General features: G+C 43.6%; 1 protein-coding gene across 2 annotated transcripts; it reads right to left on the reverse strand.

Moving 5' to 3' along the window:
* Nucleotides 1–977: 977 nt before the first annotated feature.
* RPP40 (ribonuclease P/MRP subunit p40) lies at nt 978–10,133 on the reverse strand. 2 transcript variants are annotated; one of them, XM_006099339.3, is made up of 8 exons: nt 9,965–10,118; nt 7,749–7,893; nt 6,417–6,485; nt 5,704–5,799; nt 4,509–4,634; nt 2,545–2,743; nt 2,298–2,432; nt 982–1,201 (listed from the first exon to the last, which is right to left on the reverse strand). In XM_006099339.3, the coding sequence occupies exons 1-8, from the start codon at nt 10,085–10,087 to the stop codon at nt 1,003–1,005; spliced, it is 1,092 nt and encodes a 363-aa protein (XP_006099401.1). In that variant the 5' UTR covers nt 10,088–10,118; the 3' UTR covers nt 982–1,002. The 2 variants fall into 2 exon arrangements, with proteins under 2 accessions (XP_023618799.1, XP_006099401.1); XM_023763031.1 differs by lacking the exon at nt 4,509–4,634 and having other exon boundaries at nt 978–1,201; nt 9,965–10,133.
* Between the last annotated feature and the right edge of the window lie 7,188 nt (nt 10,134–17,321).

Consider the following 17,321-nt stretch of genomic DNA (forward strand, 5'->3'; position numbering starts at 1 on the left):
CATCCATGCTTTTGTTCCGGCCCTCCGGTCCAGTTTAAGAACCCATTGTGGCCCTCGAGTCAAAAAGTTTGCCCACCCCTGTTTTAGAGTGTCAACTCTATGAGAGCTCCCATTACACTGCCACCTTGGGCGGGCCCTCAGCTTTGTCTGCTATTCTACTGCCGCTGCCCCCACCCCAGGCTGTGAAAAGCAAAGTTCCACTTAACATTTGGCAAATATCCTAAGTGTGAAAAGTGGCATCAATACCTGAATTATATCCTTGGGTTTCTATTTTCATTAGATATTTTTTATTTAGTCTCTGGGAATTGTTTATTTGCAGCTCGGTGATACACTTTAAATAATAGTTTTTGATATGTATTCCAGAAGTTTTCGTTGTTTTCAGCTGGTCTTTATCAGTCATACAGCTGGAAAAAAATAATTCTTTCAATATGTTAACAATATACAGTATTCAAATAGCCATCCTGATCCAGAGGCAGGAGAGAGGGAACAAACACATCACTCGGAAGCAGCAGGCATGAGATCAGTCTGACTGATTCACAAGCAGTGTGACCTCCGTAGCTTATTTACACTCTGTGCCCATTTCCTGGTAGGACTGATGTGAGGACTAAGTGAGGTAATGTATGAACAACCCTTGAAGCAGGGACTGGCTCTGGTATGAGGATATCTTTTTACTATTATGTGAAAAAGTTGCAATCATGTACCTGAGTAAGAGCACACATCTTACCCGATGCCCCCAGAACCCCTGGTCCCTGGCTCCCTCTCCCTTGTAGGAGCTCGTACCCCTGAGCTTATACTACAGGGAGAAATGAACTGAGCTAATCACTGGATGACTGACCCCCGCTGCAGTCACAGGATGGGCCCCACCCCCAGAGCGGGATGCTAACAGATGCTTATCTAAGATATGTCATCATCATATATGCTCGAGTGAGCACACAGACATTTTACCACTAAGAAATCTGAAAAAAATAAACATAGACAAACATGATTATAAATTTTGTATTTTCATGGTGGACAGTCATCATTTGCCCCAACAGCCATCTGAAGCCAATAGTCCTGATTATTAAAAATCACAAAGTTGTATAAATGTTCTCCTCCTTTTTGAAAACCATGTTCATTTTCTCTCCATGAAACAGGGCTGTCTGCGAAGCCTTGAACCGACAACGTAACCCACGGAGCTAACTTGGGTTCGTCAAAGTAGCGACTGAAAAAGAAAGATTAATTCTTAACAAACAGGAAGAATTAGGAATGTTCACTTTTTTTTTCTTATTCAGAGTAAGTGATACTTCTGATGTTCCAATGAAGCTTTGACCTTAATTTTTATTTATAAAAATCAGGAGATGCAAATTAAATTCTTGATGCTATATTGTGAATTCAATAAAGGTTAACCGATATACAATGCACAAAACAAACTTCAGCTTTTCCTACCTCCATTGTGGAAGATCATGTAAGATTCAAAGGACAAAAAACCCCCAAAGTGAATAAGAATAGTTTCTCTCCCTATAATAGTGCCGTTTTCAGTCTCTGTTACCTGAAATCCTGCAAAATAATTTATTGGATTCTAAAATTGAAGCCTTCCTATTGAAGAAAATCTAAGTACTAAACTAACACGTGAAAAAGAATGCTGAGTTTAAAAAGGAAAACCATCAAGACTTCAACCTTAGACATTTTCAAAGTGAAGACTGACACATTATGCTTACTTTGTAGACTTTTCAATATGGGGGTTGAGTTTCCTGATATTAGGTACAATGTAGCGCTTATTTATATAATACCTCCCAAAATGAAAAAACTACTACTACTTAATACAGTCCTTGGCATATTACTGATGCCCAGTGATTCATACGATGTTAGGGCTGGAACTGATCTTAGATAGGATTTGGATTCAGAGATAGTCAACTCCTTTTTTGTACTCCCTTTAAAAATTAGACATTTTGCAGAACTCCATTATTTAAAACAGATTATGTCTTTCATAGGGTATTGGTATTTTCTTAATGACATTATAACTTCAACAAAGTGGTCCAGGGCAGCAGAACTAGAAAAATGAGCAGTTTGTCTTCAAGGAGTATCCTGAAGCTCTGCTATTTGTCTTTCCATACGGACAAGTATGTGGCAATAGAATTTCCCATCACCAAGGATAATTACGTCATTTAAGATGATAACGTTGCTGCACTGTGAGCCCAAACAAGGAAAAAAAGGGAAATGTGTATGACAGGACGATGAAATTTGGGACAGTAGCACTGCTCCTAAAATGTCAGGTTGGCACAGACAAGCAAGATGAAAAAGGCAAAAAGCGTTCATACCACAGCTGCTCCAACAGGAGACATATCTTCTCTGGAAGTAGGAAGCCGGTGATTGTACACAAACAAGCTTTGGCCACCACTGTGCTTGGCTGAGGACAGCAATAGGTTGATATGAAATTATTAGGCTCATTATTTCTGTCACAAAAAAGAAAGAAGACACATTTATGTCCACCATATGTTCACTTTCAAAATATTAAGACCCCGTTGAAGCCAGAGCCCTTAGAGGCGCAGGAGCGCTCTTACGCACAGTTTGGCATTACTGAAGACAGCGCCCAGCCAATCGAGGAGCTCGCCAGGGCTGCAGGCCGCCCCTGGCTTTCCCCGGAGCTCGCTGCTCTGCAGCACTGGGCACTGCAGCTCTGTCATCGTGCTCACTGCGACTTTTGGCTGATGCTCCTGAATTCCGTAACTGGAGAAGTATGACATCATCGCTGAGTCTCCCACACCTTAAAACAAACCATATAAGGCCTTTTGAATATTGTAAACAGGTCCCTGAATCCCTAAAACTACTCCTCCCACCTGAGAGTTACGGGAAGCAGGTAGGTTTAAGTAAAATGGAAGGAAGTTGTGCAAAGCTTTATTCAAATTAAAATAATTTAAGTTGCTTTCAGCTGCATGTGCCCAAGTTCTATAAACATTCATCTTCTTTCACACTTTTCCCAGAAAAACATATACTTTCAGATTCAACCCATACTAGTTTCATCATTTTCTGTAATAAGAAAATTTCAACTTAAATAAGACCAAAAGCATAACTTTTGTACAAATAAAATGAATGAATTCTACAGAAAAAGAAACATATTTGCACATACTCTATAAAAGAAAGAGGAACTGAATGATGATGGAAACACATTCAAGGTCGTCTCTGAACCCAGTAATCCAGTGTATCTTCAAGGATTTTCCAACATCTTTGGAAGAAGAAATGGTGCCCCCCTCTGGAGCAAATGGCAGGCTTGTTTGCTATTCAGTCTAATGAAAATATTATCTCCTTCCCCCCTTCCAGGGCAAAGGTCAGCAGGCTTACTGCCCAGTATGAAAGATTTGAGTTCGTTAGATAAGCTCCAGTCTCCCTTCCTGCAACATGTATGGCCAGCACCGCCAGGCCCCCTGTGTATCTCCCTGGAGGATCTGGAGTTCGGTGGACGGTACAAATGCTGATACTCTGAGCACTGATGTTGCTGTGAGTCATTAAGTCATTTGTCTCTGACTCATGTCTCCTGCCAGCATCTATGAGACTGTGCAGGCTAACTTCGTAGCTTATAAGTAGGATAAAGTCGCAGATAGTTCCAGACAATCCCTTAAAATAATTGGGCATCTTAGGACACAGAGCCATCCAGAACCTAATGCATAAATGGTCCTCAATGAAGACTCGTGTGACTAAAATGTCAGTCCATCTCTCTGCCCTCTTGTATCTCTACCATAAGGAGGAGGAGGAGCACTGAAGTATTACAGACCCAGGACTCATGCAAGACAAACACCCAGCAGCCAGACACTTCCCACGAGGGGCAGAGAGATGGACATATTTCCAAAATGGGCCTATGTGCTTCCCTATTTTCCAAAAGAGAGTACTACACCATCGGAATTGGGATGCTCTGATTCATTATATTCGTGGGATGTGCCAAAAAATACACTTCTAAAAGGAGGAAGGCACAACAATTGTAAGTAGATTAACATCTTGGTGACCATCAAATTTTGAATTAAATTTATTGTTCTAATCAATTAAAAACTGCAACAAATTTAATCCAACCTCTAATGGCATGCCTGACTATGACTGTGCAATGATGAAGGGCAGTTTGTGTATATAACTATAGTGGTATTAGTTTAGAACATTACATCTAAAACATTAAGCTGTTTGAGATAAGCTGGAGAAAGGAAGGAGAGAAACAGGTAAAGGTAAGCTGCTCAGCTTTCACTCTCAAGATCTCTGGGTCTAAAAATAAAAATAAACAAACAAATAAAAATAAATAAAACAAACAGATCTCTGGGTCTACACATAAGCAAGGAGATGGAGGCAGCTGGCTCCACACATAGATTATCCTGAACTACAGTTTCTGTGGATGTGAGAGGGGCCAAGGCAGCTTCCTCAATAATGTTCACACGTACGTGTACATAATATCCCTGACCACAGTGATGAATCACCATTCTTCATCACTCCCCTTTAGTTACAATTAGATTTCAAAATCACTGTATTATTTCACAGTTGATTCTTCATACCTGTATGATGCCAAGCCAAAAGAAAATCAAATTTCAGTGGCTTCTTTTCTTTGAAGGACCAAGATATTCTTTCATACTTCTTAGAATCCAGCTTAAAGGATAAGTCCATCAAATCAATGGAAATAACTTAAAAAATGGAAAGAGAAATAAATATTTCATTCATATGTAAATAGCTTACACTGTGGAAAAAGTATTGTATTAAAAATCCAGAGTTTTAGGAAACTATATGGGTAATAAAAATTATTATGTTCTTCTTGCCCTCTCTTTGTTTTACCAAATCAAAACTCTGCCTTTAATGGTCATTTTTAGCATTAAGAGATAATAACAGATTTTTTAAAATGTTTTTATTGATTTCAGAGAGAGGGAAGGAGAGGGAGAGAGAATCTGATTGGCTGCCTCCTGCACACCTCCCATTGGGGATCAAGCCCACAACGGGAGCATGTGCCCTGACCAGGAGTTGGACTGTGACACTCAACCACTGAGCCAAACAGCTGGGCAACAGATGTTTTTAATTCATACTTTTCCTAGGTCAAAGCCAAGGGCAGAGTCAACTCTAACCTACCTGTGGATGTAGCAACTTTTGCTACTGAGGCTCAAGCTGGACACTGCCAGCAGAACAACAACTCTTCACTCATAAGTACATTTCTACCAGTAACCACAAAGACTTGGGCAAATCAAAGAAAATTCTTTTTTTGTACTTTTGAAATGTTTTTATTGATTTTAGAGAGAGAGGAAGAGGGCGAGAAGGAAACATCGATGAATGAGAATCAGTGACCCATCATCTTGCATGCCCCATCCGAAACCTGGGCATGTGCCCTGACTGGGAATTGAACCAGTGACCTCAACCAACTGAGTCACACGGGCTAGGGCTCAAAGAAAGTTCTTCATTAAGAACAATTCGTAGACTCTTACCTTGAGTGTATTATTTTAAATTTTTGAGCCAAAACATAAATACTTAAAGGACCATTCTAATTCTATGATCTTTATAAGATGCAGCCTACAGCTGAAGAGAAGTAGCATTATCTTATCCTCCCTGTGGTCCAACTGAGAGCCTTTTGAATCAGAAGCTTTAAAGACAAGAAAAATCCATACTTTTTCTGAACAGAGAATAGAGGTGATTCAAGCATTTAAATTTAAATTGCCACGAAAAGATTACTATCTTGCTAGAAATTGATGGAGCAAGCATAATACTTACTAAATTTCATTATTTTTCTACCAGAATAACGAGATGGACGACCTTGAAGTCCAGTTTCTTCATAAGTGTCTTTATCCAGTGATAAAATTAATTTCCCTATAAATCAAATAATTCCCATAAAAGTGATGTCAAAACATGACTTATGACTAAAAGAAAGCAAGGTAATATCAGAGCGATAAATTGCATACAAGGATTTTATTTATAATACAAGGATATTATTTATACATACAGACATCTTATTTATAATACAAGGATACTGTTTAAATGTTACATATACAAGGATATTATTTATAATAGTGAAACTAGAAATTTATCTAAATTTCTATTGAAGAAAGAATGAACAAGTCATTGTATACCTCTTTTTTGGGATACCTTCGAGACATTAAAAATAGTGCGTTAGAACTATATGCACTGGTATGGAAAGATGTCTATGATATAGAGCTTGGGAAAAAGGCAAATTGAGAAATAAAATACTATAATGTAATTTATGTTAAAAAGAAGCACCTTTATGTGTGTTTATAAATTCATAGGAAATGTCTAGAAGAATGAACACAACCTGTTAACAACAGTTCCTTCTAAGAAGGGGAGTGAGTTTGGAAGAAGGGGGATGAAACGGTGACTTTCACTTTCTGTACATCTGGATGATTTGACTTTTTTTACAGTTTGCATTTCCTTTTTAATTAACAAAGAAAAGAAAAGATGAGTGTTGTTACCATTTGGCAGCAGGGCAACAGTATTATCTTCATCAATATTTGTATTGTATGATAGTGCATAGCATGAACCTGTAAGAGAAAGCCCAGAAGAGAAATTAAGAAAAAAAAATCACAGCTCCAAAAAGTTAGCAGATTATTTTTTACATGATAATAAATCTTTGAAATTACTGCTCCAGCTCACGCAATACACCTAAAACCTGCCAGCGCTGACCTGGGGGACATGAAAGGCCAAGCACAGTTAGTTTAATCCCCTGCCCAAGACCTGTTTGTGCAAGCTGACTGCTATGGAGAAGATGGACTGAGCGTGGGGCGTGAGAGGCACAAAGTGGACTATTAGGTAAGTGTACACACGCGCGCGACGCAGGGTTCCAGGCTGAGATTCAAATGTGCCAGGAACTTGTATGAAGTTAAGAAAGCAATTCAATCTCTCCCAGCTCAATTTCCTCACCTGTAAAATGGGAATCATAGGCCTATTTCATAGAGTTGTTGCAAGGATTTAAATTGGATAAGATGTGTAACAGTGCCTACTATTGCTATGTCCACACTATTAACAAAGCAGTATTAAGATTCAAAACAGAATAAAGGAATAATGTCGATGAAACCAAAGACAAGTCGTCCAGCTTCATAAGCAGCCCCAGCAACATCAGAAGGAGCAGAGTTCCAGGTAACTAAGATCCTTCACAGCTCCACTGAGAGGACACACAAGAGTCCTACAACAAGATAAGTACGTGGCTTACTTCTAAGTGTAGTAACTTATGGAATGAGGGAGGGATCCCTAAACACTTTCTGAAATACAATTTCAAACAAGTGGATCCTAGAAAAGAACAGGAATAAACCAATCAATATGAATGGGAATGAGGTGAGCAGAGGAGGGTGAGAGTCATAAAATCTAGACAGAAGACATCAAACCACAAGTACCCGGCTCTGAGAACAGCTGCTGTGGTTGCCTCAGAAAGCCAACCCTGTGAGACAGCTGTTGTGGGAACTACTGGGAGCAGTGTTCTTTGCAGCCACACACCCAGCAGCACGGTATCTGAAAACATGGATCAAAAGACTTTCCTCTTCATTAATTTCTGTTTTAAGACTAGGGATATCCTTTTGTTACAACAACCCCATGCAACACTTGTGGACGAGTGTCATAAGAAACCAGCACCTAACGAAAGCATGAGAGAGAGAAAGTTGAGAGTACAGAGAGATGGGGAGAGTGATGCATGCACTGGATCACAGACCATCTCCATAGGCCGTGCTGAAAACACCAGTCCTTGTATTGTGATATGATCTAACTGTCCTTCCTCGTCTTGCCATGCTCATAGACACTACAGTTTTTCTTACCTTTCTTTACAAAGGTATTGATGAATTCTTGGGTAATTAACTCATGAAGAGGTAAATTCTTCACAAAGTAATAGGATCCAGTTTCCATGACCAGGCTTTTCAGTTCTTTTGATAGTATCCCACACTCAGGAATCAGAAATGAAACCTATTGGAAAGTGTAAATATAAACAGGTCTCATTATTATGTAGATCAACACCCAAGTTTCTACATCATGAAGACTGTTATTAATACAAAACTTAAAAAAAAAATTTTTTTTATTGATTTCAGAGTGGAAAGGGGAGGTTAGAGAGATAGAAACATCAATGATGAGAGAATCATTGATAGGCTGCCTCCTGCACGCCCCCTACCAGGGATTGAACCCGCAACCCAGGGCATGTGCCCTGACCAGGAATCGAAGTGTGACCTTCTGGTTCATAGGTCAATGCTCAACCATTGAGTCACACCGGCTGGGCCAAAACTCTTATAAATTAACTTGACAATCTCAGGCGGAAAAAAATCTGACAATTCAAGTTTTTCATTTCTGTATTCGAAGATACAGTTCTAGAAAGAGAATGAGCAAAAAAACTTTAATGCAGGGGTGGGGAACCTCTGCCCTGAGGGCCTATAAGGCCCGAGAAATCATTTGTTCTGGCCCTGCCAAGGCATTAAGGGTGAGTTAATTAAATGTTTGACCAAATACAGCAGGCTACTTTTTAGTTGATAACTTTGTATGGCCTGCAAATTATGTTAGACATATCCAAATGACTCTTGGCAGAAAAAGGTTCCCCACCCTTGCTTTAGTAGCAAGGTCTTGTTAATATTGTATCTTTTATAAATAAGCAATATATTTTTTCCTGTTACCACTCTAACAAAATTTTAGGGAAATATAGGACAACTGAATATCTAGATTTGTTTATCTAGTAGCAGGCTTGAATCAAAGGAACTGTCCCTTAGGGCATAAGGAATGTGTCCCTTCAGAATCAATAATTCAGAGGGCACCTGGAAGCAGAAGTGTTCCCGGACCATTCTATTTTATAGACAGAAACATTCTACAGAGCAGACCTGGTGGGTTAAGGCGAACACCCCTGACTGCTGGCAGTGGTGAGCTTCCCATCCAAAGCAGAGAGGCTAAACCTAAGGGTTGTACATGCTGCCCACGGGCTCCACACCTTGAAAACCGCTCTCCCAGGGCCTGGCCGCCAGGCTGTTCCCAAGGACCAGGACCGTCCAGCCTGAGAGAAGACCAGGTCGGTCACTTACAGTGCTGAAGGCTTAAACCATCATCATAGGCTGATTTTCTGGAGGCCTAGCCCCTTCAATAGGCTGGTAAAAGCGGCCTTCTCAAACTTGACCGGGAATTTGGGTTGTTCTCCCTACTCAGCAAATCGTGGATAAACCCATGATTAACCTCATCGACGCCTCAACTTCCCACATCTGTGAAGCACGCACATTCTTTTATTTTTTTATTTTTGGTTAATACTCACTCGAGGATATTTTTTCCATTGATTTTTAGAGCGAATTAAGGGAGAGAGGGAACCAGGAGAGAGAGAGAGAGACAACGATGTGAGAGACACTTCGATAGGTTGCCAGGACGGGATCGTGCCCTTGAGCAGGAATCTAACCACTTAGCACAGCGGCCAGGGTGGGGGTGACATTCAAGAAACAGCAGCCCATGTTACCAACCCCACACAACTTTTAAGGGCGCTTGCTAGCAGGGCCACCACAGGAATGTGTCCCCAAAGCGGCAGAAATAGCACAGTTTGCCTGCAGGACACAGAGGGCAGCAGGCAGGCAAAGCAGAAAGTTGCCACGCGCAGGATAGAAAAGCAAGTAGTTTCCTGGGGCTGGACTCCGCACGATGCTCTGTGGGGAAGGAATTAGGTGATGGGGAGGCGAGAGTCTGGCTTCAATCTGGGGCAAAAGTAAGTTCCCTGCGGCTGCGCTTCGCAGCTGTCACGCCCTCCTATCTCCCTAGTTGCGGGCTGGGAGTCCCTCCCCGGAATGCAAGGCACCTGGGCCGCGGAAGGGACCAGCCAGTGGCGTTTGGATCAGGCCAAGAGCACATTGCCTCACGCCCGGCGCATCCTGGGAATTGTAGTCCTACAGATCCGCAAACCAATGGCTCAAAGCGGTTAAGAGACTACACTTCCCAGAGCACCCCGCGAGCGGACCCACCACACCAGAGCGCGGGATCTCCCAAGCCTCCCCGGCCCCCTGGCCCAGGCGGCCGGACTCACCCTGTAATTGTGATAGTGCGTCTCCACAAGATGCCTGTGGCGCGACTTGTCGTCACCGAAGTTGGATTTCTCGCAGACCAGCAAGTGCCGGGGTACCTGTCGCAGGCTGCGCAGGGTAGCCATGCTCTCCCTTTCGCACGCCTTCCAGAAGTTGGCGTGCCCGCCCCACCTCCTCGCCCCGCCCATTCTCCTCGCCCGCCCCTTAACTCATCCCACCCCTTTCTCCTCGCCCCGCCCCATCTCCTCGCCCCGCCCCATCTCCTCGCCCCGCCCATTCTCCTCGTCCCTCCCCCTCCTCCTCGTCCGCCTCGCTTGTGGAGTCAGGCTCCCAGGTAGGGTTGGGGCTAGCGGTGCGGACCAATCTAGGCTTCTTTGGAACCCAGGCAGAAGCTTAATAACGGATACCTGACACTGCAAATCCGCTGCCTAAAATGGAAATTCCTGGTACCTGGGAACCTAGAACTTGCCTTTTCAAAGCCACCTTTCTCCCTGTGCCCTCCATTTCTCCCAACTGCTGTCTCTTACCATAGATCCTCCTTCTGAGCGCAACCCTTCCCCCTTGGTTCTTCCCAAAATATTAAGGAAGCTTCTTTAGGAAGGAAATACACAATTTCTATTTTCAGCCCTACAATAAGAGGCCTTTGGGACCACTTTTAAGATCCCTTTAAAATATCCTTCGGAACCTCCTAATAATTTGTTGCTGTTGGAAGTTACAGTGATAATTCATTTTTCTTTTTAACTTTTCTGATCAACTCCAATTATTACATAGCTACATGCTTCTTAGATTGCATTATGCACAGCCCCAATTCTGTGCAGAGAGAATGCAAAACAGCAGAATACCCGTGGTACAACTTTCTGGATCATTAATTTTACTATAAAATTTGGAAGAACCAAAGTTAAGTAATTTACAAGGTTAGTATTGTCAACATAAGAAACATTCAAACCTGTGAAGAATTTTTGTGAGTTTATTTGATTCAAACTGTTGACAATTGTCGGGAAGCAAAAACTCAATGAGTTGAGATAATGTTCCAGAGAATGGCAGTTTTGTACCTTATATACATTACAATCAAAAGAGGAGACATGTATGGGTTACATGAAATCCATTGGTGATAGCTTAGGGAGGCAGCAGAAAGTTAAGCAGGGAACCTCTGGGACTGGATAAAGAATAAAATGATAGGCACACTATTTTACATAGGTGAGTGCAGGATACTTAACAGTCAACAATCTTCTATACTAATAAAAGGGTAATATGCTAATTAGACCGGATAGACCAGACGTCTTTCGGATGTCATTCCAGACATCCTTCCTGACAAAGCCGGGGCGTGGCTGGCCTGCAAACTGCCCACGGCCCCTCGCCCCAGCCGGTCTCGCCCCTAGTGAGGACCCCATCCTGATCTGGGGCCCTCTTCAGGGCAGGCCAGCCAGCCCCCACCCGTGCACCAGGCCTCTATCCTATATAATAAAAGGGTAATATGCAAATTGACCTGAATGGCAGAATGACCAGAACAACCACTGGACCAGTCACTATGAGGCGCACTGACCACCTCTTGGTTCCTTTTCCTGGCTGGCAGGCTCCGATCACCTGATGGCCACCCGTGGCGGGGGTGGGGCCGGTGAGCAGGCAGGAACAGCCGACCTCTTGGTCCCTTCCCCTGGCTGTCAGGCACCGATCACCCGATGGCAAACGGGGAACCAGGGGTGAGTGGTGGTGGGCATGGGGCCAGCTTCGGGCAGCTAGGGAAAATGGCCTTGATTGCAGTCCAGGCCTATGGACCATACCCGTGCACAAATTTCGTGTGCCAGGCCTCTAGCCCTATATAATAAAAGCCCAGTGACCATAATGGCAGAACGACCAGAACGACCTCTCGACCAGTCACTATGAGGTGCACTGACCACCTTTTGGTTTCTTTACCCTGCCGGCAGGCTCAGATTGCCAATGGTGAATGGGGACCCAGGGTGGGTGGTGGGGGATGTGGGCGATGCCAGGCCAAGGACCCTGCCCCACCGGTTGCCCCACACACAGAGGGCGACTGGTGGTGGGGATGGGGCTGGTGAGCAGGCGGAATGGCTGACCTCTCTGTCCCTCCCCCAGCCTTAAGGCTCCCATCGCCGATGGGGAATGGGGAACCTGGGTGGGTGGCAGCAGGGGGTGGGGCCAGCTGCTGGCAGCCTGGGAAGATGGCCCTGATCGCAGGCTAGGCCTAGGGACCGTACCTGTGCATGATTTTGTGCTCCAGGCCTCTAGTTAACTCAATAACCATGAGGGGATTTCTGGTCTCCACAGACCAATGCCTGTGCTTTGAGGGCTCTGGAAAAAGGAAAATTACTTTCACATTGTAAAGATATATTCTTATAGATGCAAAAAGACAATAGACAGGCTCAGCTTTATTAAAGATTGACCTTTGTCAGGGAAGATGCTGACCTAGGACATGACTATCCACCATAAATTGCTTTAGTTAAAAGGTTTTAATTTCAGACCATCCTTTGTGGTTTGCTTTAGATCTCTGAGTTTGCAAGGTTGCCATGCAGACCTTCCCTGAGCTAGTCAGGTTAGCATGTGGCCCCTTTTCATCCGCAGTATAAAAAATTTAAAACCAAGACAAAGCTAGAAAGTCACCTGGCGGTTAATGTTACAAACCTGTGCCCAAAATGTCAGACTGACTCTGAGAAAATGCTAAGGAAAACCTATTTCTCATTATTTAAAATGGGAAAAATTATAAGACATAGGGAGTCAATGAAAAACTCTAGGCAGTCTCCCTCTGGAGCACCCCATGCCTTCTTCCCCCTCTCTCGGGCATGCTTTTGCTCCCTACGTTCTAAGGGTCCACACGAGACTTGCAACCAACGGAGCGATGGGCAGCAGCAACTCATCCTGGGCTAATCCCTGAACCTATCCCCAAGGCCCGCTTTGGAGGCAGCAACAGCCCCACCTTGGCTCACTTCTTATTATAACGTCTCTAGAGAGCCACAGCAGCCCTACCAAGCTCTCCCCTGTTGCTTCTTCTATTTTAAGCCCTTCCTTGTCTCACTGTCCCCAGATTTAATAAACATACTCTCAAAATCAAAAAAGAAAAAGAAAAACTCCACTAATTTCCTAAATCACAACAGGGCACCTAGACTAATTTACAACTATTATATTCAGATATACAATGCTTAAAACATTGCTTTTTGGTCACTTCACAGTTAAGCAGTGGTGGCCTTCCTGAAGGCAATATCATATTTGTTCATCTCCTTTTGAAACTGGACAGCTAATGGATCTGGGCTGCCTGTCACTGCTTGAGCCAATTAAGCAGAGACAGGGTTGAATGGTACATGAGCGTTTTTATTTTCCAATATTGCCGACAGCATGGGAGAGCAGCAGGTCATCCACAAAAATCTGTCCTGTCTCCCTACCTCCTTGCCCCCTAAGCCAGCTGCTTATATTGGGTAGAAGGACAAAGATTACATGGGGAAGTAGGCAAAAGGAATAAAAATGGGTATAATTACAGGCAATGTAGACTAGGGTTACAAAGGGCGAGCACCTCCAGGACTCCATTGTTTAGGCAACAAGGTTATTAATCTTTCCATGATGATGGGCAGTTCTTCGATTAGGAGAATGAACCACAGCATTTCAAGGTTGACTGCCAGGTCCCAGGGCATACAGCTCTCAGCCAGGTCAGAATGTGCTTTCTTTAATCAAAACAAAACACAGTTAACAGTGCGTGATTAGTATTTCTTATAATTATAGCTAGTCCCCACTATTCTATTTCTTCCTCCCACCTGTAACATTTTGTTGATATTCCAAAGCTTTGCCAAGTGACTAGTGTGATTCTGATGGTCTACCAAGTGTATTTGGAGGCAAGATGCTTTTCTAGCAAGCCATTTAGTTTAAAATATTTTATTAAATTTTGAAGACTCGGTATAAATTTTATACTTATAAACATCAGCTGCACACACACAAAAAGGATTGAGAGGTAAATACCTGTTATGCAGTTTGGGTATTCAAAACTCAGACCTGTCTTTTCAGGGAAACATTACTTGAGGATTTGTTTTGTGGGGTGTGCCTGTAGTATGAAATAGAAAGCAAAAATCCCATTTATTTTACAGATTCAAGCTGTAGCTTCAAGTCAATTTGGGGCTGAGGAGTGCTTTCAGTCTACCTTCCCAGAGTTATTTTTTTTAAAAGTATATTTTTATTGATTTCAGAGAGGAAGGGAGAGAACGAAAGAGAGAGAAAATCATTGATTGGCTGCCTCTTGCACGCCTCCCTACTGGGGATCAAGCCCGCATGTGCCTGACCTGGAATTGAACCATGACCTCTTGGTTCATAGGCGATGCTCAACCACTGAGCCACACCAGCCAGGCAGCCTACCTTCCCAGAGTTCTATGCCTGTAATGACTCCTTGCCAATATCATTCATTTCCTCCTCCCTCCATGGGCCATTTCTATCAGCATACAAAAACACGTACTTAAGCCCAGCCAGCGTGGCTGATTGATTGAGCGTCCACCAAGGAACAACTGTTCTATTCCCATCAGGACATATGCCTGAGTTGCAGGCTCCCTCCCCAGTATCGGGTATGCAGGAGGCAGCTTGTGGATCAATGATTCTCTCTCATCATTGATTTTTTTATCTCTCTCTCCCTCTCCCTTCCTGTCTCTGAAATAAATAAAAACATATTTTAAAAAACAAACAGGCAGAAGACCTTTCTCCAAAGAGGATATACAGATGGCCAAAAGATATGAAAAGATCCTCAATGTCATTAATCATCAGAGAAATGCAAATTAAAACCACAATGAGCCCTGATTGGGTAGCTCGTTTTGTTAGTGTCATCCTATACACCAAAAAGGTTGTGGGTTCAATTCCCAGTCAGGGCACATACCTAGGTTTTGGGTTCAGTCTCCAGTTGGGTGCATAGGGGAGGCAACCCATCTATGTTTCTCTCTCTCATTGGTTTCTCTCTCTTTCTCTCTCTCTCTCTCTCTCTCTCTGACTCTCTCTCTCGGACTTTTTCTTTCTCTAAAAATCAATGAAAACATATCCTCAGATGAGGATTTAAAAAAAAAAAAAAAAGCCCTAGCTGATGTGACTCAGTTGGTTGGAGCATTGTTGGTACACCAAAAGGTTGTGGATTCAATTCCCAGTCAGGGCACATACCCAGGTTGTAGCTTCGATCCCCAGGGATATGTGTGAGAGGCAGCTGATGGATATTTCTCTCTTACACTGGATGATTCTCTCTCTCTCTCTCTCTCTCTCTCTCTCTCTCTCTCTCTCACACACACACACACAAAAAAAATCTGTATATATAAACAGGTAATATGCAAATTAGCCAGGCATCATGACAGGCTCAGGAGGAGGCTGCATCATGACCGCTCAGGAGGAGCTGCATGTGCAGATGGGCAGGAGGGGACTGCGTGCCGCCCCCAGCCCCAGCGGACACACCCCAGGGGTGGGAGCGTGCTCTAAGTGGCCACAGCATGGCTCAGAGCACGCCCCCGGTGGCGAAGCAGCCCAGGTCCCGGGTGCTGGAGGGAAGCCGGTGCTGGCAGCCAGGGGAAGAAAGGCCTATTCTTGCACGAATCTTCGTGCATCGGGCCTCTAGTTAAAAATAATTTAAAAAATAATAACTAATAAAATAAAAATAAAACTACAATGAGATATCCCCCCACACCTGTTGAAATGGCTACCATCAATAAATCAACAAACAAGTGTTGGTGAGGATGTGGAGGAAAGGGAACCATCATGCGCTATTGGTAAGAATGCAGTTTGATGCAACCATAATGGAAAAATAGTATGAAGGTTTCTCAAAATATTTAAAATGGAACTGCCTTATGACCCAGAGATTCCAGTTCTTTGGGTCTGAAGAAACCCAAAGCACTAATTCAAAAAGACATATGCATCCATATGTTCATTACCACATTATTTACAACTAATGGCCCAGTGCACGGATTTGTGCACCCGCCATGTTTCACACAGACACCAGTCCTATCACCTCCACCTTGGTCTCCGCAGAGTGGACACCAACAACTTGGGCACGCACTTTCACCAGGCGGCTGCGGGAACTAGGTTGGCCCCTCCTTCGCAGAGTCTGGTGCACCTGGGGGATGACAGGGATGGCGGGCGCGCTGGGAAGTGCTGCATCCAGAGGCTGACAGCCCAGCCTGCAAGATACACAGTCCTGGGCATGTGGCCACCCAACTGCTCACTGTGGCTCCAGGAGGTGATGACACTGAGGCGAGGCATAGGACACGGGGGCCTGGAGCAGGGCCTGTGTGAAGGGGCTTGTTTTTCTCACTCAGACTCAAAGTTATTTGGGATCCTGGTCTCAGCTGCATGAGGGCAGAACTCAACTTTTTAACAGGATTTTCTGAAGCCCTCCAGAACTGGTCTAGTAGAATCAGTCTAGAGCTGCCGCCACTCCTATATTTATTTGCACCTTTTCTTAATCACGGATTGTTGCCATCTTTACTTCCTCTTCAGCAGCAAACCAACCACTTAGCATATTATTAGCATATCACGCTTTGATTGGTTGAATGGCCCACTGGTCCAGCGCCAGTGGAGCAGACACTTTGCATATTATGCTTTTATTATATAGGACTAGAGGCCCAGTGCATGAAATTTGTGCACAGGGGAGGGTCCCCTCAACCTGGCCTGCACCCTCTCACAATCCAGGACCTCTGGCTCCTAACCGCTCACCTGCCTGCCTGCCTGATTCCCTCTAACCACTCGCCTGCATGCCTGATTGCCCCTAACCACTCTGCTTGCCTGACTGATCGCCCCTAACCACTCACCTGCCTGCCTGATCACCCCTAATCACCTCTGCCTCAGCTCCCACCGCAGCTGCTTCATCCATAAGGTTGTCCGAAATGATGTCTGGAAGGTCGTTTGGCAGTCTGGTCTGATTGGCATATTACGCTTTTATTATTATAGATAGCCAAGATGTGGAAGTAAACTAAGTGTCCATTAATAGATGAATGGGTTAAAGAAGATATGGTACATCTTACCATTTGTGACAACATGGATGGAGCTAGAGGATATTGTGCTAAGTGGAATAAATCAGACAAAGAAAGACAAATACCAAAGAAAGACAAATACCATATGATTTCATTTATATGTGGAATCTAAACAAAACAAATGAATAATTCATAACATAAACTTGAAGATTCAGTGAACAGACTGATGGCTGCCACATTGGGGTAGGGGAATTAGGAGGATGGGTGAAAAGGGGAAAGGAATTAGGAAATACAAATTGGATAGTTACAAAATAGTCACAGGGATGCATCCATATGTTCAGCATAGGGAATATAGTTAATAATTTATAATAATAAAAGCACAATATGCTAATTAGACTGGACAGCTGAACGACCTTCTGAAGGTCCT

Source organism: Myotis lucifugus, unplaced genomic scaffold (genome assembly GCF_000147115.1).
Source record: "Myotis lucifugus unplaced genomic scaffold, Myoluc2.0 scaffold_272, whole genome shotgun sequence".
Lineage (NCBI taxonomy): Eukaryota > Metazoa > Chordata > Mammalia > Chiroptera > Vespertilionidae > Myotis > Myotis lucifugus.

Bases quoted from the DNA above. Each gene is read 5' to 3' on its own strand.
- RPP40 (XM_006099339.3), bottom strand. From the start codon at position 10,087: ATGGCTACCCTGCGCAGCCTGCGACAGGTACCCCGGCACTTGCTGGTC. The intron at 7,894-9,964 runs GTGAGTCCGGCC...ACTTTCCAATAG, and splicing joins CGCACTATCACAATTACAGG to GTTTCATTTCTGATTCCTGA. The intron at 4,635-5,703 runs GTAAGTATTATG...CCATTTTTTAAG, and splicing joins TAGAAAAATAATGAAATTTA to TTATTTCCATTGATTTGATG.